The 26,541-nt window shown below is 39.1% G+C and overlaps 2 protein-coding genes across 4 annotated transcripts in view; one reads left to right on the top strand and one right to left on the bottom strand.

The window, feature by feature from the left end:
* Window positions 1-8,150, top strand: part of LOC121386692 (vesicular glutamate transporter 1-like) — an 88,455-nt gene extending 80,305 nt beyond the window's left edge. The window contains exons 11-12 of the mRNA XM_041517687.1: window positions 2,455-2,582; window positions 7,031-8,150. Coding sequence (XP_041373621.1) covers window positions 2,455-2,582; window positions 7,031-7,303 — 401 coding nt within the window. The 3' untranslated portion in view covers window positions 7,304-8,150. The remainder of the gene's footprint in view (window positions 1-2,454; window positions 2,583-7,030) is intronic.
* Window positions 8,151-20,484: 12,334 nt separating this feature from the next.
* LOC121386671 (golgin subfamily A member 6-like protein 6) overlaps window positions 20,485-26,541 on the bottom strand; it is a 59,594-nt gene continuing 53,537 nt past the window's right edge. For all 3 annotated transcript variants that reach the window (XM_041517676.1, XM_041517661.1, XM_041517668.1), the window contains 3 exons: window positions 24,573-24,674; window positions 22,803-22,844; window positions 20,485-20,945 (listed from right to left, as the gene is read on the bottom strand). In XM_041517676.1, coding sequence (XP_041373610.1) covers window positions 20,881-20,945; window positions 22,803-22,844; window positions 24,573-24,674 — 209 coding nt within the window. In that variant the 3' untranslated portion in view covers window positions 20,485-20,880. The remainder of the gene's footprint in view (window positions 20,946-22,802; window positions 22,845-24,572; window positions 24,675-26,541) is intronic.

Here is a 26,541-nt window from a genome sequence, read left to right as displayed (position 1 = left end):
ACTGTATTGCCATATGTATTGCAATATTGTTGATATTATTTAAATTTAATATTTATGGGTGTGTTTTTTTTAATGAAAACAGAAGGCATAACTTTTTAATGATCTTTATTAGTTTCAGCTGTCAGTCTAAATGTTTTAGGCCATATTTTAATTTTTTAACACAATACTAGTCTACTAGAACACCGGTGTGACGGTGTCAAACTATTAATAAATTGTTACATTCGGAAATCCTTACTATCGGGCTTTTCCGTTGCTGCTCGTTTGACACAGAAATGTATGTATTGAGTCGCAGATCGACCGAATCAGAGCCGAGGTTATTAGCCGAGGTATTTTGAACGATCAGCCTAAGTATTCCGAGTTCAATGAAAAACAGCGAAGTATGATTCTCATTTGTTGGTTTATTTCTTTGAAAATGATAGCCGTAGCCATATTCCAACGTAAATGAACAATGAATGATAATGTGTAAGTAACAAAACATTTATTTGTAAATCTCGTTAACTGGTTATTTTCATTGGACTTTTAACACGTTTTGTTTAGAAGTTAGAACCAAGTATAACCGACCTATCACTTCATATACCAACAAGTAAGCTGACTACGCTTGACGTGATTGTTACATTTCCTGTCATCACCAATTAATAAAGTGATGTGGTTTTTGTTTGTTTGTTTGTTTGCCTATTTCAAGTCAAATAAGATACGCGTATAAAAATCGCGATACACAAAACTGTACCGCGGTTCGTATCGAGCTGATCAATTATCGCGGTATACCGGTTTATCGTTGCAGCACTACATGACAACGTCATACAAATTGTATGTGTGGGACATCATTAGAGATTGAGTCTGGACTTTATAAGTTAATTAAGTAGCTTATTATAAGCGCTTGGTTGGCTGCAATACAGTTTAGGTGGTGCTTCCGTATTTCCGTAAAACTTTGAAAACTAGATGTCCTGAAATGCATTTAGATCCTTAAGATTTACTACTAAAATAATATTTTTGATTCAGAATTATTGGGGGGAGGGGGGGGGGGCCTGTATCCTAACTGAACGTGGGCGACGCGAGCAGTATTTGTTTTTTTAGAAACCATTGATTTCAACTTTTGCATCCTAACCGCACATGTACAGCGAGACAGATTGATTTAGTCGAGAGCATGAAACAATACCAATAGTAATTGTTTCTATTGTTTCTCGCACGACACTAGCGAGAGACATATTAACCAATCAGACACATTTAAAGATGTAACCTGACGCAAGCGATTATTTTAGAAATCATTGATTTCAATTATAACTGGACACGTGCGACACAACAGATTTAAATTAAAAATTCTAAAATAATCGCTTGCGGTAAAACTGTATCCTGACCAGATGCGAGCGATTATTTTAGAAACCATTTATTTCAATCACTGTATTCTAACCGCACGCGTAGCCACTCGACTAATAAGGAATTTGTATACAGGCATACAGCAGAGCTCTCAAGTTACAACTTTCACAAGGAGTGAGATTTTGTCCGACATCGTGTATCCAATTAAACCTGTTTGGGAAATAAGCGCGTTGACAATTGGTCACAGTTTGAGAATCTGACCAATAAACAACGTGGACACCTATTATATGATTTTAATGCCTTACGATGTTTAACCAGGCCGGCTGACAGTCGCAGTCTTGTTTGTCGGTCATCGAGATTAAATGAACAACAAAAAATATATATGTATAATTTAAAAAACCCATTTCTATAATGTTTAAAAATGTGTGAGAAAATCATGTACCGGTGTGAGAGCATGACACAACGTTCAAATGCGTGAGACTCACGCTGAATGTGTAAGACTTGACAGGACTGATACAGGGGCGTGAGACTCACGCTGAATGCGTAAGACTTGACAGCACTGATACAGGGGCGTGAGACTCACGCTGAATGCGTAAGACTTGACAGCACTGATACAGGGGCGTGAGACTCACGCTGAATGCGTAAGACTTGACAGCACTGATACAGGGGCGTGAGACTCACACTGAATGCGTAAGACTTGACAGCACTGATACAGGCGCGTGTGGATGGCAATGGTGTAGCCCCAGTATGGTGCTGGTTGTTGGGGAATGCATGACTCGACAGCCACTATAAACACTTTTTCTTCTCCCCATTCAATAACACACTGCTTCTTAAAGTAACCTATATGTCCATATATAAGGAATTTGTATACAGGCAGGCGCATGTGGATGGTGGTGGTTGTTCGGAACTGCATGACTCTACAACCATTATAAACTTGACTTACCAGTCTAGACCCCCACATCCTGTCCTGGACAGAGGAGCCGGTCGAGGCACCTGTGCTCAGGACAGGCGTGCGCTACAACAGCTTGCTCTGAATGTGCACGTTAAACAATTTGGTCTTGGTCTAGACCCCCACCACTGTGTGCCAGACTTCCCACTGACAGGTTTAATAATATTAAATGGTTTATTCTTTTTACTCAGGATATCAGGTAAACCCGCTCGATCTTGCCCCGCAGTATGCCAGTGTCATCACAGGAATTGTTCGTCTGGGATCTATTGGTGCTATTTTTAGCACCATCGTCGCCTCACAGCTCGCTGGAGAAATCAAGGTATATAAACTTCAAAGCCCGTTACTGTCACTAGTATATACTAATATTGTAACAGGGCTCGAACTTAAGAATTTGTCTCCCACGGCAATTTTTAAAAACATTACCATGGGTGAAACGTCCCACCAATGGCTATTGTGAGCCTGCCTATGGCAATTTTTAAAAACATTACCATGGGTGAAACGTCCCACCAATGGCTATTGTGAGCCTGCCTGTGGCAATTTTTAAAAACATTACCATAGGTGAAACGTCCCACCAATGGCTATTGTGAGCCTGCCTGTGGCAATTTTTAAAAACATTACCATAGGTGAAACGTCCCACCAATGGCTATTGTGAGCCTGCCTGTGGCAATTTTTAAAAACATTACCATAGGTGAAACGTCCCACCAATGGCTATTGTGAGCCTGCCTGTGGCAATTTTTAAGAACATTACCATGGGTGAAACGTCCCACCAATGGCTATTGTGAGCCTGCCTCTGGCAATTTTTAAAAACATTACCATAGGTGAAACGTCCCACCAATGGCTATTGTGAGCCTGCCTGTGGCAATTTTTAAAAACATTACCATGGGTGAAACATCCCACCAATGGCTATTGTGAGCCTGCCTGTGGCAATTTTTAAAAACATTACCATAGGTGAAACGTCCCACCAATGGCTATTGTGAGCCTGCCTGTGGCAATTTTTAAGAACATTACCATGGGTGAAACGTCCCACCAATGGCTATTGTGAGCCTGCCTCTGGCAATTTTTAAAAACATTACCATAGGTGAAACGTCCCACCAATGGCTATTGTGAGCCTGCCTGTGGCAATTTTTAAAAACATTACCATGGGTGAAACATCCCACCAATGGCTATTGTGAGCCTGCCTGTGGCAATTTTTAAAAAAAGTAATAAATAAACATGACTGAAAGGCTATTGTGCTCTATGTAGACATATTTCAAATGTGCAAATGTTAAATATTGGCAGACAGTATATATTTTGCCATTGTTGAGGAGCTTTAACGATGGCAGCAAAGTACCATCAGTGATGGTCTCTACCTACAGCAATATATTTCTCAACAACGGCAATTGATGGTCTCTACCTACAGCAATTTATATCTTAACGACGGCAATTGCCGTTGGTGCCGTCGTTAAGTTTGAGCCCTGTTGTAAGATATATGAATGTATACCGAAACAAAAAGAAACAACTCTTTTTTTTTTTCTGCTTCTTAAAGTAACCTATATGTCCATCCCACAGGGAATGCCTATTTTCATACTATGGAATTTAATACAAGTTATTTATTTATGAGCCGATTGTTTTCTAAACTGCACACAAAAATAGTTTGTTTTTCTTTCAAAAACGTTTACTTTTCTTCTTACGTCAAACCAAACTGAAATTATTTACCAAAAACATTTTTATAGGAGGATGGGACAACTATAATTGATAAATTCCGTGTTCACCCAATGTTCGATTCATCCTTTCACGATGGTGCACGTGCATGGTCATTGTTTGTCAACACGAAATGCATGTGCAGAAAGTCACGTGACCATCCCATCATTGCCACATGCATAGGGATGTATGCAGATTATTCATGGCACACAGAAAAACACATGAAAATCTGCATAAAAATTGTTAGATAATGCTCAGACTATTGAATATTGCCTGGAAGCAAGCTGGACACTCTAACCGACACTACTATACTAATAAGAGATGAAATGATTTTGCACTGGTACTGAAGACTCTGGGCTTGGGTAACAGGAAATTGGGACCTGGTTAGGGCGTTAGAGGAAACTTGGACTGGGTCAAAGGAGACTAATAATATATATATATATTGGCATCAGTATATATGAAGAGTTCAGGTGCAAAACTCGATATAAACCTTTTTCTTTTCTTTTTTTAGTTAAAGCCATTATTGTATGTCAGTAAGGGCTAATCGTAGGCCCGCTGATTTGCCGCGAAACGCGTTTGTTCCTTATGAAATTGTATTGGGTAAATCCCGTTTTTTTTTTTAACAAAACGCGATATACGCCAATTAAAATAAATCACATTTACTGAAAATGAAAAATGGATATATCGCGTTTTGCGCCTAAACTATATATATATATATACACCTTGTCATAAATATTGCACCACACATTTTAAAGTAAAATTAGAAAATATAACTTTCGGTTTTTTAAACTACAAGTATATATTTAATATACTACAACATCTGTGAACATAATATCACAAACACACCCTGTTCCGAGCTGCACATGCATGCTCAGTCGAGCATGATTGATCCGGGGGTCGGTTTGCTAACAATGCAGTATGCACATAGCCTCTTTTGGTGTATGTTATGTTGGCAGACACAGCTAAAATTTGATTTTAGGCATAAATTAAGCTTTATTTTGACCAACCAGTGAAATGCCCAAGCATCCAGTGCCTCTGAACCAAAGATGGCGAATTATTGGTATGCACCAGACTGGTATGTCATGTCGTGCTATTGGAACACAATTGAACATTAATCACACTGTCATCAGCAGGCTAATACGTAAACATACTGCTTCCGGTGAAGTGAAGGATGCACCGAGGTCTGGACGTCCCAGAAAAACCAATGACAGGGAAGACCGTGCTCTCGTACGCCAAGCCAGACGAAGCCCAAAGTCTACTTGTACACAGCTGCGACATGGATGGCATCCATACAACAGAGTGTCCATCAGCACCATCAGACGATGCCTAAATTCTGCAGGATTGAGAGCAAGACGACCAATCAGACGTCCACTCCTCACAAATCAGCACCGCCATGCCCGTTTAGCCTGGTGCCAAGCACGTAATCGCTGGAACCTGAGGACATGGAGAAGGATCCACTGGTCCGATGAAAGCAGATTTTTGCTGCATCATACAGACGGGAGGGCACGAGTTTGGAGGCAGAGAGGCACAGCATATGATCAGAGGAACATTCAAGCTGAGGTTCCATTTGGGGGTGGATCCGTCATGGTGTGGGGGTGTTGTTCCTATGATTGTAAACTTGACCTCATCACAGTTCCCGGAACACTGAATGGACAGATGTACCAGAACTTGATCCTGGACGGTGCTGTTGTGCCTCATTTCGATAACCATGCTCTCGCCACACGTCCAGTCTTCATGGACGATAATGCCAGACCACATCGTGCTCGAGCTGTTGTTCAGCATCTCCAACACAACGCCATTGAGACACTACCATGGCCTGCCAGAAGTCCAGACCTAAATCCTATTGAGCATTTGTGGGACATTTTGGGACGTAGGGTGAGAGCAAGGGATCCTCCAGTTCAGAACCTTCAGGAATTGACCCATGCATTGCATGATGAGTGGCAGCAGATCCCTCAACAGAGCATCAGACGTCTGGTGACAAGCATGAGAAGGCGTGTAGAACATGTTATCTAAGTGCGAGGCGGTTACACCAGATACTGAGTTAGCCAGTCATTGTGGACCTTACTAGTGTGTTTGACATTAATGAAATGTGAACTGTGTTGTGTGTCTGTTGTAACGACCCCGGCAGCCATACTTATTTCACCGTATTTTACGGTGATTTTAGTGAACTTTACTTTGCTACAATTAAACCCTCATTTAGTGCTCAAATTCGGTCTTGTGTTGTAAATTTTCTGACTGAACGCTCACATGAGGCCATATAAACAGTTTAATGTGCTTAGAAAAGCACCATTTTTATGAGGCTGAAGATCCAGTTTTACTTAGTGAACAAATTGGGTGGTGCGATATTTATGACGAGGTGTATATATATATATATATATATATATATATATATATATATATATATATATATATATATATATATTATTAAAACAAAAACTCCAACAGTTCAGTTTTTTAATTATATCTTTTATGCTCATAGGCATACAGGTTCCCATTTTTGTAGGAGGGGTGGGAGGTGGGGGCAGGCTAGGTTTGCCCGAATTAAACGAAAATGCCCAAATCTGGATATAATAACATTTGTTTTTGTTTCAAAACAAAATATATTTTAAAAACAAAGGCAATGAGCAGTAATGGACGCTGTATTCATGGGAAACTCAAAGTTTTCCTGAAGACATTAACCCATAGAAGCCGAGCTATACATTCAGACAAGAACCAAGAAAATATGAACTGGAGTCTGAGCAACTGTGGCGAAAATAGACGTCGGAAATGAGGGTAGTAGGGATGCCTTGTTTTGCAACCACTGATATAGGGTTGCAAACGAATAACTGAATTACAACTAATTTTGTGGATAGAATGATGGAAATATATAGTAAAAAGGGTCTCAGGTTAGCATATTTTGTTCGAACATCTGTATAAGTTTTGCCCAGATTTGAAGTTTTGCTCAAGCACTAGGGGAGGGGGGGGGGGCAGCTGCCCCTCCCACTCCCACCTTGTATGCTAATTATGTTGTGTCAGCGTTAAATAATACCCATGCACAACCAGTGGGATGGGAACAATTCATGTGTATCATTTGTGGTTTTGTTACAGGATAGAGAACAAACACTACTGGACTGGCAGCATCTGTTCCTCACGGCTGCAGTGATCCACTTCGCTGGGGTCATCTTCTATGCTCTGTTTGCGTCGGGCAAACGACAACCCTGGTCTGATGGCTACATCCGGACAGTGAATTACGAAGAAGCAGAGCAGACGTGGCAGAACGAGCCAGGGGAGACTACTCGATTGTTCAGGAGCACACCACTTCTGGATGATGATGAAGATGTCCTCTTTGGCTCAACAACCAGATATCTCAACTCTATTTAAAGCCGGATTTCATGCTAAACAACAAGATTTCTCAACTCTATCTAAAGCCAGATTTCATGCTCAACAAGAAGATATCTCAACTCTATTTAAAGCCAGATTTCATGCTAAACAACAAGATATCTCAACTCTATCTAAAGCCGGATTTCATGCTCAACAAGAAGATATCTCAACTCTGTCTAAAGGCGGATTTCATGCTAAAAACAAAGCATCTCAACACTTATCTAAAACCTGATTTCATGCTAAAAATAACATATCTCGATTCTATTTAAAACCAAATTTCATGCTCAACGTGAAAATATCTCAACTCTATTTAAGGCTGGATTTCATGCTCAACATGAAAATATCTCAGCTCTATTTAAGGCTGGATTTCATGCTAAACATGAAAATATCTCAACTCTATTTAAGGCTGGATTTCATGCTAAACATGAAAATATCTCAACTCTATTTAAGGCCACAATGCTAAACATGAAAATATCTTAATTATTTAAAGCCAGATTTTATGCTAAAAACGAAAATGAGATAACTATCTAAAGCTGGATTTCATAATTAACAAGAAAACATCTTAACTTTAAACTAAAGCCAGATTGCATAAAATGAGATAACTCTCTAAAGCTGGATTTCATAATTAACAAGAAAACATCTTAACTTTAAACTAAAGCCAGATTGCATGCTACAAAAGAAGATATTTTAACTCTATCTACATGTACCCGTATAGCCGTGTTTCATGTGTTATCTTCTAAACCACCCACGTTTGACAGATATGTATGTTCAAATTCTAATAGCCGTTAAGAACAACAGAGCATCATTAAACTTATTTTAATAGCAACTAATTAAATGATGTGATGTGGATGTTTTTCCATAAATATTCTTTTATGTTTGAATCCGGCATGGAGGAGCAGGGGGAAGCTTGGGGGGCTCCAGCCCCCTCCCAATAATTCTAAATAAAAAATACTATTGTTAGTAACTCTTTAGGCAGAAATGAATTTTACATGTAGAATGTAGGAAATTGCATTTCAAGAAATCTAGTTTTTAAAATTTTAAGGGGGAGCATATACCCCCGAACGCCCTTAAAACTTTGCTTTGTGCCCTCGATCTGAGTCAGCCCCCCCCCCCCCCCCCCCAATGTCTACTTGCTTCGGCTGTGCCTGTGAATAGACGAGGCTGACTAAGCAATGTTCTGAATGACAGTGGTGACTTGCGGCCTCGTATGTATCGAGGGGCGGGATGTAGCCCAGTGGGGAAGAGCTCGCTCGATGCGCGGTCGGTCTGGGATCGATCCCCGTCGGTGGGCCCATTGGGCTATTTCTCGTTCCAGCCATTGCACCACAACTGGTATATCAAAGGCTGTGGTATGTACTATCCTGTCTGTGGGATGGTGCATATAAAGATCCCTTGCTGCTAATCGAAAAGAGTAGCCCATGAAGTGGCGACAGCGGGTTTCCTCTCTCAATATCTGTGTGGTCCTTAAACATATGTCTGATGCCATATAACCGTAAATAAAATGTGTTGAATGCATCGTTAAATAAAACGTTTCTTCCTCTCTTTCTTTCGTATGTATCGAGTAACTCTGGAATCTGTACAGCTGACATTTTATGATTTTAATTTTTTACAATTTTGTGTGTGATGTATGCACACTATGTAGATCTTTTTATGTGGTAGCTTTTTTATTTTGCATACTTTGTTGATTGTGATGTAACCATGTATGTACATTCATTCATTCAGTGCTGGATGAAAGTCTCAGACTGAAAATGGACACTAAGTTTGGTTAATGTACAAACTAATGTAACACATTTCAGTGCACCTCAACTGGACAAATGCCGTGGTATGTGCTTTCCTGTCTGGGAAAGTGCATACAAAAGATCCCTTGCTGCATTAAGAAAAATGAAGCAGGTTTCCTCTGATGACTATGTGTCAGAATGACCAAATGTTTGACATCCGATAACCGATGGTTAGTTAATTAATGTGCTCTAGTGGTGTCGTTGAACAAAACAAACTTGTTTTGTTAGAGAGAAACAAAGTCTAACGTTAAATGAGGAAATACCCTTAAAATAGCCTTGTACTTTTTATCATAGCCGTCGCTTCTCTGAGGTGCGTTCGTTTTAAAAACTGAAAACTGCAGTTTGTAATATTAGAAGCACCATGATGATAAGAAACACGTTTGATATATGGAAATTGATAATCTAAACAACACCATGTAAGTAATGTCTGATTTCAGTTATCAGAGACTGTTATAATAGTGAAAAATAGGCCGTGGTGTTTAAAAATTAAGGTCTAGCCGAGAAGAAACGGTTATGGATACTACATCTTATTTTAGATGGTATTAATTAACCTGTTTCAACATCGGCCTCTTGTTTCACTCTATTGTAACTATATCCTGATGTGTTGCAAGTTTGTACATTAACCAAACTTAGTGTTACTTTTCATGGGTTGAAACTAGGGTGTGTCCCGTTAAGGTCTGAGAATTAACTGTTATGAAGACGAGCTCTAGTCTATTTTAGGTGGTATTAATTAGCCCGTTTCAGCTTCACAGACTCTTGTTTCACTCTATTGTAACTTTATCCTGATGTGTTGCAAGTTTGTAAATTAACCAAACTTAGTGTTACTTTTCATGGGTTGAAACTAGGGTGTGTCCCGTTAAGGTCTGAGAATTAACTGTTATGAAGACGAGCTCTAGTCTATTTTAGGTGGTATTAATTAGCCCGTTTCAGCTTCACAGACTCTTGTTTCACTCTATTGTAACTTTATCCTGATGTGTTGCAAGTTTGTACATTAACCAAACTTAAGTGATCATTTCCATGGGCTGAAACTAGGGTGTGCGACTTTAATGGCGTTTACTGTAATTATTAGTATTGTTGGCAAGGTTACTGTTACTACTATACATGTGACCGATTCCCCGCACAATTTGTTTTATTTTTGTAACTGTAAGCCTATGGTAGGATGGGGGTGGAGGGGTCATTTATTTTATAACTTTGTGAGCCTATTGTAGTATAGGCGACATGTATATAGTATGCTACAGTTTTGCTATGGGCACCGCAACTGCTTAAACCGACACAGCATTATTTTGATTTAAAGTCAACTCTGCACCATGCTTTTTCATCTTTATAGTTTTGACTCAGCATTTTTGGAATCTCATGACTCACGCATCTACATGTATGGCCAACACTTTATTAATGCTTGGAGTGACTGTTTTGGCAAGACTCAAAATTGACAGAGTATATACTAGGCCAGAAATACCGCTCGAAATGCACACAATGCATCCTTTTTGATAATCGGTTTTACAAGTAGCTTTTGCATTCCCAATTTCCATCACAATTTTGATCATATTCTAGATATATCCAAAAGTTCTAATTTTAAAGGCATACTGTCACGGATTTAAGGACCTTATTTCTCTAAAAATGGATAATAAATAAAAATTACATTAATTGTTGAAAACCAAATCTAGCTATTGCATCACTTTAACTGAACCCTGATGGAATGAAATCCATGTCAACTCTCGGCAATTTTAGTTTTTTAATTATGGACCATTGCCATAATTCAATTATTTTTACAAAATATCATTAATAAATGGAATATGGTGGTTATGAAAATGGTTGAATAAAGTGCATTTATTGACAAATCAAATTGTTCTTGTTCAGGTAATATTTTGTTAGGCCATTAAATAGGTCAGTGGCCTTTAATGTGTGATAATATAAAGCATAACATTTTTTTTTTTCACGTTTGTCTGAAGTTTGTTTTTGCTTTACTGTTGAAAAATGTGCACTGTAAGTCAATGAAAGGAGTCTATAGTCCGTCCCACGGGGAATGCCTTTTTTCTGAGCCGATTGTTTTCTAAATTGGACACAAAAATAGTATATATATTTGTTTTATTTTCAAAACACTTTTACTTTTCTTCTTACTTTAAACCAAACTGAAATTATTTATTAAAAAAAACATGTTTATAGGAAAATAAGACAGACTATATATAGTTTTTAGAAATGCTTCTTAATTTCTAAAAATTGTTTCCAAATTAAAGGGACATTCCTGAGTTTGCTGCATTGTAAGATGTTTCCGACTAATAAAATATTTCTACGATTAAACTTACATATTTTCTTGTTTAGAATTTCAGTGTCTGTATATTCAGTGTGTTTCTGGTCGTCTTAATATTTGTTAAGAAGCACAAACTGGATTTTGTCTTCAAATAATTTCGTAAGTACGAAAAAATTATATTTTAGGAAATAAAAAGAAATTGAACCTAGTACAAATATTAGAACGATCAGTAACACGTTTAATATACAGCCACTCATATTTTATGCAGAAAAATATATTTGGTATGTAATTACAATCGTTCAAAAGTCTCTGTTAGTCGATAATATCTTAAAAATTGCAGCAAACTCAGGAATGTCCCTTTAACACAGATTGCTTCCTACTCCACAAAATTAATTTCGAATTTATAAAAGTCTAAACTCGAAGACAAAACTACATTTTTTTTTTATTGGGCAAAACTATTAAAGACTTTAATATAATATTTAATTTTTTACAAATGTTATAAGCCCAGTACTTAATAAATTAGATTTAATGTGTGTATGTGTATATATATGTACATATATATGTTGGTCTCTACAAGGTTGAGATGTCTCAACATTAGTTGCAGTGAACTAGTGTTCCGGACGGACCAAAATAAAAGAGATATCCTTGTATGAAACCATATTCCTATGACATTGCAATAAATTTCACTTTTTTTTCAAAGACCTGCTATTATTAGTCATTAAACAGTATGTTTACATTTTAATAAAGTAACTTTACCTTACAACTGTGTTCATTTAATTGAGTTGACGAGTTAATTGAATATCTACATTCTAATGAGACTACCATCCACGTCATTATACGAAAATTTGTATCTATAGTGAGCCTTGGGGTGGGACGTAGCCCAGAGATAAAGTGTCTACAGCGAGCCTTGGGGTGGGATGGAGCCCAGAGGTAAAGTGTCTACAGCGGGCCTTGGGGTGGGACGGAGCCCAAGAGGTAAAGTGTCTACAGCGGGCCTTGGGGTGGGACGGAGCCCAAGAGGTAAAGTGTCTACAGCGGGCCTTGGGGTGGGACGGAGCCCAGAGGTAAAGTGTCTACAGCGGGCCTTGGGGTGGGACAGAGCCCAAGAGGTAAAGTGTCTACAGCGGGCCTGGGGGTGGGACGGAGCCCAGAGGTAAAGTGTCTACAGCAGGCCTTGGGGTGGGACGGAGCCCAGAGGTAAAGTGTCTACAGCCAAGGCGGGACATAGCCCAGAGGTAAAGTGTCTACAGCGGGCCTTGGTGTGGGATGGAGCCCAGAGGTAAAGTGTCTACAGCGGGCCTTGGGGTGGGACGGAGCCCACAGGTAAAGTGTCTACAGCGGGCCTTGGGGTGGGACGGAGCCCAGAGGTAAAGTGTCTACAGCGAGCCTTGGGGTGGGACGGAGCCCAGAGGTAAAGTGTCTACAGCCAAGGCGGGACGTAGCTAAGAGGTAAAGTGTCTACAGCGGGCCTTGGGGTGGGACGTAGCCCAGAGGTAAAGTGTCTACAGCGGGCCTGGGGGTGGGACGGAGCCCAGAGGTAAAGTGTCTACAGCCAAGGCGGGACGTAGCTAAGAGGTAAAGTGTCTACAGCGGGCCTTGGGGTGGGACGTAGCCCAGAGGTAAAGTGTCTACAGCGGGAGCCTAGGGAGTGTCTACAGCGGGCCTTGGGGTGGGACGGAGCCCAGAGGTAAAGTGTCTACAGCGGGCCTTGGGGTGGGATGGAGCCCAGAGGTAAAGTGTCTACAGCGGGCCTTGGGGTGGGATGGAGCCCAGAGGTAAAGTGTCTACAGCGGGCCTTGGGGTGGGACGTAGCCCAGAGGTAAAGTGTCTACAGCTGGGGGTGGGACGTAGCCCAGAGGTAAAGTGTCTACAGCGGGGGGGGGGGGTACGTAGCCCAGAGGTAAAGTGTCTACAGCGGGCCTTGGGGTGGGACGGAGCCCACAGGTAAAGTGTCTACAGCGGGCCTTGGGGTGGGACGGAGCCCAGAGGTAAAGTGTCTACAGCGGGCCTTGGGGTGGGACGGAGCCCAGAGGTAAAGTGTCTACAGCGGGCCTTGGGGTGGGAAGGAGCCCAGAGGTAAAGTGTCTACAGCGGGCCTTGGGGTGGGACGGAGCCCAGAGGTAAAGTGTCTACAGCGGGCCTTGGGGTGGGACGGAGCCCAGAGGTAAAGTGTCTACAGCGGGCCTTGGGGTGGGAAGGAGCCCAGAGGTAAAGTGTCTACAGCGGGCCTTGGGGTGGGACGGAGCCCAGAGGTAAAGTGTCTAAAGTGGCTAAAGTAAACGGCAGCAGATTAAGACATCTACATTCTAGACGTGGCTAAATTAAACGGCAGCAGATTAAGACATCTACATTCTAGACGAGGCTAAGTCCATTTCTTACACACCTCAGGGCTCGAACTTAAGAATTTGTCTCCCACAGCAATTTAAAAAAAAAAATGCAATGAGTGAAACAGTCCTTTTTGAACCTGCCTATGGCAATTTTTTTTAAAGTGACATTTGCAGCAAATACACCTGACTGAAAGGCTATCTTGTTATATGTCAACTATCTTTTAAATGTGCAAATGTTAAATATTAGCAGCTAATGTACACCAGGTATACATTTCGCCATTGTTGAGGAGCTTTACGGATGGCACAAAAATGCCATCGGTGATGCTTTCTACCTACAGCAATTTATATCTCAACGACGGCAATTGCCATCGGTGCCGCCGTTAGGTTCGAGCCCAGCACCTGTTGGTAAGAATATTATTAGTTATTTTTGATAACATATTCTTGTTAACACATATACATGCAATAACATTTGACAGACATACGACTGGCTGCTCCTACATGTAGGTGATGACCAGGTCACCAATGTCACACCATCCAATGGAAAAGCATGGTAGAAATGGATCACTAGATATGAGGTACAAGTTAACCTGAAATTGACTTGTCTGTGATGCACAAGTTAACTATAATAGTTGGAAAAGACATTTAAATTTCTGAAGATGGTAAGAAATAGAATACTACATTCGTGTCCGTTAGGTACCATTTATTTTACAACCTGTTTAAAAATGTATCCAATTCGTTTTCGCTCATTTGATATGTTTTTAAACAACTCTAAAGATAAACGGTATCTAATGGCCGCTCATGTAGTATTGTCTATATATTACATGAAACGTTGTATCTAAAGTAAAAATCAGCAGATAAATACATCTACATACATTCTTCAAGGTACGGTCGATATCGCACTAGTCTACATGAAACGTATCTAAATTAAGTTAAATATTGTTTTGTTTAACGACACCACAAGAGCACATTGACTTATTAATTATCGGCTATTGGATGTAAAACATTTGGGGGTTTTACTGCTAGTCATAGAGGAAACACTATGTTTTTCCATTAGTAGCAAGGGGTCTTTCATACGCATCATCCCACAGAGAGGATACACTCTGTTTTTCCATTAGTAGCAAGGGGTCTTTCATACGCATCATCCCACAGAGAGGATACATGCTATGTTTTTCCATTAGTAGCAAGGGGTCTTTTATATGCATCATCCCACAGAGAGGATACATGCTACGTTTTTCCATTAGTAGCAAGGGGTCTTTCATACGCATCATCCCACAGAGAGGATACACTCTATGTTTTTCCATTAGTAGCAAGGGGTCTTTCATACGCATCATCCCACAGAGAGGACTCTATGTGTTTCCATTAGTAGCAGGGGTCTTTTATCTATCCCACAGAGAGGAACACTCTATGTGTTTCCATTAGTAGCAAGGGGTCTTTTATACGCATCATCCCACAGAGAGGATACACTCTATGTGTTTCCATTAGTAGCAAGGGGTCTTTTATACGCATCATCCCACAGAGAGGATACACTCTATGTTTTTCCATTAGTAGCAAGGGGTCTTTCATACGCATCATCCCACAGAGAGGAAACACTCTATGTGTTTCCATTAGTAGCAAGGGGTCTTTTATACGCATCATCCCACAGAGAGGATACACTCTATGTTTTTCCATTAGTAGCAAGGGGTCTTTTATACGCATCATCCCACAGAGAGGAAACACTCTATGTGTTTCCATTAGTAGCAAGGGGTCTTTTATACGCATCATCCCACAGAGAGGAAACACTCTATGTTTTTCCATTAGTAGCAAGGGGTCTTTTATACGCATCATCCCACAGAGAGGATACATGCTATGTTTTTCCATTAGTAGCAAGGGGTCTTTTATACGCATCATCCCACAGAGAGGAAACACTCTATGTGTTTCCATTAGTAGCAAGGGGTCTTTTATACGCATCATCCCACAGAGAGGATACACTCTATGTTTTTCCATTAGTAGCAAGGGGTCTTTTATACGCATCATCCCACAGAGAGGAAACACTCTGTGTTTCCATTAGTAGCAAGGGGTCTTTTATACGCATTATCCCACAGAGAGGATACATGCTATGTTTTTCCATTAGTAGCAAGGGGTCTTTTATACGCATCATCCCACAGAGAGGATACATGCTATGTTTTTCCATTAGTAGCAAGGGGTCTTTTATACGCATCATCCCACAGAGAGGAAACACTCTATGTGTTTCCATTAGTAGCAAGGGGTCTTTTATACGCATCATCCCACAGAGAGGATACACTCTATGTTTTTCCATTAGTAGCAAGGGGTCTTTTATACGCATCATCCCACAGAGAGGAAACACTCTATGTGTTTCCATTAGTAGCAAGGGGTCTTTTATACGCATCATCCCACAGAGAGGATACATGCTATGTTTTTCCATTAGTAGCAAGGGGTCTTTTATACGCATCATCCCACAGAGAGGATACATGCTATGTTTTTCCATTAGTAGCAAGGGGTCTTTTATACGCATCATCCCACAGAGAGGAAACACTCTATGTGTTTCCATTAGTAGCAAGGGGTCTTTTATACGCATCATCCCACAGAGAGGATACACTCTATGTTTTTCCATTAGTAGCAAGGGGTCTTTTATACGCATCATCCCACAGACAGGAAACACTCTATGTGTTTCCATTAGTAGCAAGGGGTCTTTTATACGCATCATCCCACAGAGAGGATACATGCTATGTTTTTCCATTAGTAGCAAGGGGTCTTTTATACGCATCATCCCACAGAGAGGATACATGCTATGTTTTTCCATTAGTAGCAAGGGGTCTTTTATACGCATCATCCCACAGAGAGGATACACTCTATGTGTTTCCATTAGTAGCAAGGGGTCTTTTATACGCATCATCCCACAGAGAGGATACATGCTATGTTTTTCCATTAGTAGCAAGGGGTCTTTATACGCATCATCCCACAGAGAGGATACACTCTATGTTTTCCATTAGTAGCAAGGGGTCTTTTATACGCATCATCCCACAGAGAGGAAACACTCTATGTGTTTCCATTAGTAGCAAGGGGTCTTTTATACGCATCATCCCACAGAGAGGAAACACTCTATGTGTTTCCATTAGTAGCAAGGGGTCTTTTATACGCATCATCCCACAGAGAGGATACATGCTATGTTTTTCCATTAGTAGCAAGGGGTCTTTTATACGCATCATCCCACAGAGAGGATACACTCTATGTTTTTCCATTAGTAGCAAGGGGTCTTTTATACGCATCATCCCACAGAGAGGAAACACTCTATGTGTTTCCATTAGTAGCAAGGGGTCTTTTATACGCATCATCCCACAGAGAGGATACACTCTATGTGTTTCCATTAGTAGCAAGGGGTCTTTTATACGCATCATCCCACAGAGAGGAAACACTCTATGTGTTTCCATTAGTAGCAAGGGGTCTTTTATACGCATCATCCCACAGAGAGGATACACTCTATGTGTTTCCATTAGTAGCAAGGGGTCTTTTATACGCATCATCCCACAGAGAGGATACACTCTATGTTTTTCCATTAGTAGCAAGGGGTCTTTTATACGCATCATCCCACAGAGAGGATACATGCTATGTTTTTCCATTAGTAGCAAGGGGTCTTTTATACGCATCATCCCACAGAGAGGATACACTCTATGTGTTTCCATTAGTAGCAAGGGGTCTTTTATACGCATCATCCCACAGAGAGGAAACACTCTATGTGTTTCCATTAGTAGCAAGGGGTCTTTTATACGCACCATCCCACAGAGAGGATAGCACATACCACGGCCTTTGATGCACTGGCTGGAACGAGAAATAGACCAATGTTGCCCCCACCCAACCCCGACGAGGATTGATCCCAGACCGACCGCATATCAAGCGACCACTTTACCACTGGGTTACATCCCTACCGCTTATACCCCCACCGTTTACTAATGCAGAACCCAAACATAACTACACTTTTAATAGACTCGTGTATGTTCCCTGTAAGTGACTGCTCATTAGTGGTGTACTAATGATTGATTATAATTGAAAACTGATCAGTTTTGCTCTTCTGATGTGATGATCAATTATAAAATTCCATAATCGATTGTGTGGTAAAATGGTAACTCGCACAAATCCAATAAACTAACGCAGAACACTTTTTATCTGTGGTACTTAGTTTATTTCCATGACTATTTTGTTACAAACTATATGTTGTAGTCATTTAATATGAATGGATACCAGAGGCAGATCCAGGAAACATACATATATATATATATATATATATTTATTTTTATTTTATTTTTTTGGGGGGGGAGGGGGGCACATGGAAGAATTCATGAAAGGGGCAACCTAATAATAATAAACAATCCACAAAAGGAAGTGGAATATATTATGAGAGATGTGAACCTGCGACCCCTCCCCCCTCGGATCCGCCTTTGGATACATTGTCTACATGCAATTGCTGTGCACCAGACACCAAGGAAGAGGTTAACAAAGTGTTTGGATCGCACACCATTACCTCCAGGTAGCACACATGATAGTATTTAATGGAAGTCACTAACATGAAGTGATTTTCTAATCCATATTTATAAAAATTCAAAATTAAAATACAGTGTCTAAATACCACAGGTAAGTAAACTAAAATTTAAGGTAAAATTCTGAATCTTTAAAAAAACAAAAACAATTAGTACTAGTTCAGGATTGAATCAAAATGATTTAATCACATTTCTCATGCTTACGCTGTCCTGGGCACACACCTCAGTTATATGCGCTATCTGTCCAGGATAGTGGGTTAGTTGTTACTGAGTTCATTGTTACATAGTTAGTGGCTAGTGAGAGAGAAGAGGGTGTAGTGGTTGTGAACCAATACACGTCAGACATCATTCAAGGGTCATAACTCTGTCAAAATTGGATATATTTCATGTTTGACAGAGTTACAACCCTTAAATTGCCATGAAAGTTAAAACTTGATCTGGTCATAATAATTTCAAAAATTGGTAAATCTTCGTTAAAAGTCCAACTTTTAACTATACATGATAAAGTTATAAATACAAAATTTCAGCTCAATATCTTAAGGCATTGCTTACAAACTATCTGGTAAAATATATGTGGAACAGACGGACGGACTGACAGACAGATAGAGGACTAATAACAAATATAGGTGGTGTACATGTAGTTTGTTTTATTTTTTTCTTGCACACCCGTTGGTGAGAACATAGTACTTTTAATAACACATGGTTGTTTACACACGTACGTGTGTTAACAATTTCAAGATATAGGCTGGCTGCTCCTAAGTGATGACCAGGTCACCAGTGCCATAAATCCAATGAAAAACAACACCGTGGAAATCGATTACACTGTAATGTATAGTTAACCTGACTATCATGTCTGTGAGTTAGCTACAAATGCAATGGCTGTAAATAACTATGTCAAAAAAGATGTAAAAATTTGTTTAAAACCTGGTTTTTGACGACATGTAAGAAATAGAATAATACATTTGTATGTATTAAATACCATTTATCTCTCAACTCGTTTAAAAATGTATCAAACTCGCTTTCGCTCATTAGATACATTTTTAAAACAACTCTTGAGATAAATGATATCTAACTGACACTCATGTATTATTCTCTATTTAACAATAAATGAAATTTGATTGTAATTGGTGGTGTAGTTTTAGTTTAAAAAGTCTTTTATAGAGAACGAAGTACCGTTCTCAACTTTTTTTGACATGTGGTGACCTCTTTCGTACCTCAATGACTGTTCTCTATTTACTTCGATTCCTGTAGTTGTGAAACCAGATCTCACCAGAAGGAGCAACTCTGAAAACCAAACTCTAAAACGAGTTCCCATGTGAGACCGTTTATATTACAACGAGTGTATTTTCAATCACACAAGTTGTAATATAAATGGTCTCACATGGGAACGAGTATTGTATTTTATTTATTACACTGCACATCAATTAATGAACAAACAGTACACAAATAACTTCCAAAATAACTAAGTAAACAAGGTAAGAAAATGCACAGATTGAAGACCGGGAAAATTATGTCGTTCACTTTAATTAGCTATTTATAAAAAAGATTATGCATCAGTGAAGTTTACACAAACAATATTATAAACATGTTCAAGGCTAAACAAAATTATTAAAATATATATTTTGTTAAATTATGCTGCTAACATTAATTAAAATACAAATCGAAAGAACCATGCTCACACTTTTTGCATGAACATCTATGCGGAGTTGTGTGACACAGTCGATCACCTGATCAGGAAGGAAGGAAAGAAATGTTTTATTTAACAACGCACTCAACACATTTTATTTATGGTTATATGGTGTCAGACATATGGTTAAGGAAAACACAGATTTTGAGAGGAAACCTGCTGTTGCCACATCATGGGCTACTCTTTTCGATTAGCAGCAAGGGATCTTTTATGTGCACCATCCCACAGACAAGGTAGTACATACCACGGCCTTTCATATACTAGTCGCGGTGCACTGGCTACATCCCGCTCCTACACCTGATCATAACCTATCAAAACACGTATTGCACAATGTGAAGAGACGATAATTATGCAGCAAAAATTAGTTGTTTTGTTTGATGACACCACTAGAGCACATTGATTTATTAATCACTGACTATTGGATGTCAAACATTTGGTAATTTTGACATATAGTCTTAAGAGAGAAAACCTGCCACATTTTCCCATTGAGAGAGAGAGAAGAAAGAAAGAAAAGGTTTATTTTTAACGACACACTCAACACATTTTATTTAGGTTATATGGTGTCAGACATATGGTAAGGAAAACAAAGAAAGGAAAGTATTTCGATTAGTCACAAGGGATTTTTTATATGCACCATCCCACAGACAGGATAACACATACCACAACCTTTGATAAATCAGTCACGGTGTACTGGCTGAAATAAGAAAATAGCTCAACGGCCCACTGACGGGGATCGATCCTAGACTGACCACACATGAGGTGAATGCTTCACCACTGGGCAGGACCATAGCTTCATACGCTGACAACACAATGCGGACAGAGGTGAGCTAAGGTACGGTGAGCGAAGGGGCAAGTTAAAAGCATGCTAGGTTGTTTTGTTTACTTCATTATATTATAAAACAATGTATTGTTAAGCATTAGCAGAAGGAAGACTGTTACCCAAAGAGTTCAACACAAAGACTTCCTTTTTATTATGTAACATTGATGATAAATGTGGAGTATCCTTTAAGGACTTGGTGATAACTGGGATACGTCTTCATCTTCATAGCTGTTTTGTAAATTAGTCCGTCCTGAAATTGAAATTACACAAGCTGTGTTGTAAAATAGGCAAGCTGTGAGATTTTCCCAACCAGTTACAGAGAGAGAGAGAGAGAGAGAGAGAGAGAGAGAGAGAGAGAGAGAGAGAGAGAGAGAGAGAGAGAGAGAGAGAGAGAGAGAGAGAGAGAGAGAGAGAGAGATGGGAGGGTGGCAGAGAGAAAAAGAGACAGAGAGCGAGCAAGAGAGAGTGAGAGTGAGATGGAAGGGGGCAGAGAGAGAGAGAGAGAGAGAGAGAGAGAGAGACAGAGACAGAGAGACAGAGATAGATAAAGAGATAGATAGATAGACAGAGACAGATAGAAAGAGACAGAGAGATACATGGAGAGATAAATAAGAGATAGAGGGAGGGAGACAGAGATGGGGTGGGGGGGGGTAGAGGGGAAGAGAAACAGAGAAGAGAGAGATAGAGGGATAAAGAGAATAGGAGGAAAAAGGGGGAGAGAAAAGGTGTGTGTCACTAGAATGGTGACGTTATGGGGTCAGTACATTTGGGCAAGACATGATACACTTGTACTGGTTTATAACCCCCTAATGATGAGTTGTCGAGTGGGTAATAATTTATTAAACCAGTACAAGTCCTTGTAATAAAAATGAGTAATCAATGAATAATGTTCAAAATACACCAATATTAATACATGCATCAAAGGGACTATCCTGTGTTTTTAGCCATAGTCAGATTGCATTTTTTTTCTCTCTAACAAAATAAACACACACCCTGCTTTCACAGAAAACAAAACAAAACCCACCACTACTTTAGCACATTTTCTTATATATTATTTCATGATCTTTTATTTGCCCTTTCCACAGGCAGGATAGCACAAACCATGGCCTTTGTTGAACCAGTTATAGTTATACCCATTGAGCCTTGTGGAGCACTCACAAATCCCATGCCTCAACTGGGATCCGAACCCAGTACCTACCAGCCTGTAGACTGACGTCACGATGCCACTGAGGCCGGTAATTTACCTATAGATGCAAAGGCCTAACTAGTCGAGATTGTCGACGTTTAACATGCTTCTGTTACTAAAATATATTAATGTATAAGCTTATTATCATTCAGTACATGTTTTTACTCATTTTTAATAACTTATTTTCATTGTTGTTTTTGTCTGTTTACCCATGTTGCAGAGGACGGTCAAGTGTTCTCGTTACACGAGCTTAGTAAATCACTTTGACAATGCGGTTATTCGGGGAATGCCCATCACATGACTCAAAATAATATGTCACACCTCTGCTCTCCAAATAGCCGTTATTTTTCTCTGAATTATGGACCGTCGACATAATTCAATAAATGTTTTTATAAAATATCAATAATAAGTGGAATATGCTGGTTATGTAGATGGTTCAATAAAGTACTTTTAGGTACAAATCAAATGTATATATTGTCATATAATATTTTGTTGGGTCAATAATTAGGTCAACCATCCATGATTGAGCGCCTTTAAAGCCTGTGAGCCTGATGTTGATTACTATGGGTAAAATAACATAATTTATTACCCATATGGTTAAACCTGTTCTGGTACAAATCACTAGAATGCGAAGTGGGATTAACACTACAACGTCATGCGATGGCGTAATACGACTGCCGCACTACAACCTTACCAGAATGTTAATCAAACGAGTTTAGTGATATAAATTGAAATCAATTAATAGGTAATAAATAGGATATTAAAATAGCATCCATATCATTTCATGTTTATGTCCCTTGCGAAATAACTTTCATTATCACTCGCTAAAGCTTGTGACAACTGAACATTATTTCACGAGGGACATAAACATGATATGAAATGGATGCTTGATTAATATGCTATAAATAATAAATGACTTACTTTTGAGATAACGATTTTCATCTTTTACAGCTTTCAACTCCTCTGCAAATTGCAATTTAGAATTTAAAAAAAAATTAAACTTAAACAAAAAAAAGTCATTGATCATGAGACACTCATGCAAACATACATGCTTGAAAACACACATGGAAACATCAAAACATACTTGTGTATTCTCACATAAATACATGCACACATTCACCCACCCATACAAATGCAAACATGCACACAAACACAAAACCACACACACACACATACAGACACACAACACACACACACAGACACAGACACACACACACACACACACACACACACACACACACACACACACACACACACAAACACAGACACACACACAGACACACACACACAAACCACACACACACACAAACCACACACACACACACACAGACACACACACAAACCACACACGCACACACACACACACAGACACACACAAACACAAAACCACACACACACACAGACACACACACAGACACACACACACACAGACACACACACACACACACACACACACACACACAAAGCGTACCCAGGCCAAATTTACAAAGCCTGTTTTTCTTAAACGCAGGTGTTTAAGCACTGTAAATGCATGTAGTTACACACAAGTAAGTAAAAAACAGGTTTTGTAAATTTGGCCTGGTATGTTTTCGTTTTATTATTGTTAAACTGTCTAAAGTTTGTTTGTTTTGTTTAACAACACCACTAGAGCACATTTAAAAACGTAATCATCAGCTTTTGGATGTCAAAACATGTTATAATTTTGACATACATATATAGTCTTAGATTAATAGCATGGGATCTTCTATATGTACCATGCCAGACAAGAATGTAACATACCACGGCCTTTGGTATACCAATCGTAGTGTGTTAAACTGCATATGTTGCCACATATAAAAGCTGCTTTCAGGCACAACAATTAGTCTTTTTTTATTCTGGGATTTTAACCTCACTAGTTTGGGTGCAACATTTTTTTTTTTTTTTCTATGAGGCACTAAGAGGTAAAGTTAAAAAATTAGTTTTGTTTAACAACACCACTAGAGCATGTACATTGATTTATTAATCATCGGCTATTGGATATCAAACATTTAGTAAATTTGACATATAGTCTTAGAGAGGAAACCTGCTACATTTTTCCATTAGTAACAAGGGACCTTTTATATGCACCATCCCACAGACAGGATAGTACATACCATGACCTTTGATATTCCAGTTGTTGTACACTGGATGGAATGAAAAATAGCCCAATGGACCCACCAACAGGGATCGATCCCAAACCGACCGCACATATCAGCCAAGCACTTTACCAAGATGTAATTACATGTACCACTCAAAGTAAAAATATTATTTCTGATAATCAGATAATTTTACAAGCAGCTTTTGCTTTCCATGGAGGCAGGACGTAGCCCAGTGGTAGAGCACTCGCTTGATGCGCGGTCGGTCTGGGATCGATCCCCGTCGGTGGGCTCATTGGGCTATTTCTCATCACAGCCAGTGCACCACGACTGGTATATCAAAGGCTGTGGTATGTGCTATCCTGTCCGTGGGATGGTACATATAAAAGATCCCTTGCTACTGATGGAAAAATTATCGTTCTTGCAATTTTCCGATGCCTGCTTCAAGATTAAAATGTCAGAAGCAAACATTACTTTTAATTCCACAAAATGAATTTCAAGTCTTGGGTATAGGGCCCGCTTCTTTAGTAGCAAGTTTAGGAAAGAGTTAAAGAAATATCTACATCCTTCTACTTACTCCTTAATGCTGTGATTTGATACAAAAGTCCAATTCTGTCCTGAAATGATGTGCCTGCCTTAGCACCAAATGACAAAGCCTGTATTGCTTTATCCAGCTCCGCTGTAAATAATAATAATTAAATTTCCTTTAAATTCATTAAAATTTAACAAGTTTGTTAATTTCTCGATGAACATAAAGATAATGTCAGGTAGCGTCAAATCTGAGGATATCACTTTATATTGGCACTTCGTCTTAGTGAGCGTTGTTGTTTAGTACCAAAACAATAATTCAAAATAAAATATACCGATGGAAAGAAATAAAGGATCAAACAGATAGCAACAACAAATAATGACTGCATCAAAAATGAATTGATATTGTCAGAAGTTGACTGGGAACATATAAGCAGCACATTCAACACTACAGACATTCAATCCCACATTACAACTTGGTATGAAATACAGACATTACTACACTAGTACAGTGAATTAAATTTGGTCTACAAATTGATGTGTTCCCTTATTTCTTTCCATCAGTATATGAACTTTTAGTGTTATTATTAGTAAGTAGGGCTTATGTTTCAAATTTAAAGCCGCACGCCCTAGTTCCATCCAGCGAAAATAAATTATAATTTGGTTAATCTACAAACCTGTAACACACTTAGATCACGTTTTTATCAAATGGAGTGAAAAAGCAGGTTTTATATCGATAAATACCATGGGAATCCCCATGTCCCAATTGCTTGAAATAATTTTGAAAGTTAGTATTCTGATGTCACTGGTAGATGTCGCTCGAAGCACAACAATACCTATGTCACGACAAATTTCACAGAGTGCACACAGACTTGGGGTGCGTTCCTTTCACCTCTCCTGGACATGTTCCAACTGTTCTGTCCTGGTTGTATCCCCTCTCCAGATATCGTAAGACTTATCAAAATTATTGGTTTTAAGGGTTTGTAATGTTTTGTATTGAGACACTTACTTGTCTGAACTTTATTGTTACTGAAAATGTTCACGAACTGTGAAGAAAAATCTCACAAATGAACAACAAGCAAATGACAACAAATCGGATGTTGATTGCACGAACCGTGCACGAGAAAACAAAACAAACCAAAATGATAATGGTCACGTGGTATACCAACGTCTATGACGTTTACACAGGAAGATTCCCTCTAAAAATAGTTTGGACCTCGCTTGCTTAACGGTTTTTTCTCGAGTGCGCGCGGCTTTTTAAGAAATAAAAAAAATGCATTTCGTGGTTTTACAAACATCAGGATTACCAGGATTACCAAAAAGCACTTCAGGTGAATGGAAATGTGTATTCTAAATAATAAAATGTAAGTAAAGTGCAATTTTATTTGTGAAAAATGGGTTTAATAGCGAAAAACAACGCCGTAATGGTTAACAACTAGCCGTAACTAGGGCGTGTCCCTTTAATTGTAAGGATTGTCTGTTATTTCTTTACATTCATCTACGTATGAAAAAACTAAATTCACCTGCTGATTCACACAGTCTGCGAATGATTTGTTTGGTTCATACCCCAATGACGGTAAAAGAAATAACAGACACTCCTTAAATGATTCCTAACATTATGATAATGCTGTTAAATATAAAATGAAGGGGCTATTCAAATACTATGTATAATGCTATTACTGTCAATGTAGACACCCCCATCCCACTGTGTAATATATGCTCCATATAATGCTAGACCATAGACACTTCCCCTCCTCCCAAATATGAAATATTGCTTGGAGACATATATATCACATCATCCATGACAAACAATGTGTTTATATACTCTGGGTATAATTTCAATATAATGATGTGATTTATCATGACATATTTTATAATATGGGAAAGCATGGATATACATTTCTACTCGACTTATAGATACCTATATACAACGTTCAGATGGAAAAAAAACCCCAAAATGTTAGTAAAAAATTGCATTACATACATGTAACTATAGGGTTGCAGAATATAAAGTACTT

Source organism: Gigantopelta aegis, chromosome 2 (assembly GCF_016097555.1).
Source record: "Gigantopelta aegis isolate Gae_Host chromosome 2, Gae_host_genome, whole genome shotgun sequence".
In the NCBI taxonomy this organism is placed as follows: Eukaryota; Metazoa; Mollusca; class Gastropoda; order Neomphalida; family Peltospiridae; genus Gigantopelta; species Gigantopelta aegis.
Note: the sequence above shows the minus strand (reverse complement) of the source record. Positions and strands in the feature narration are given on the sequence as shown.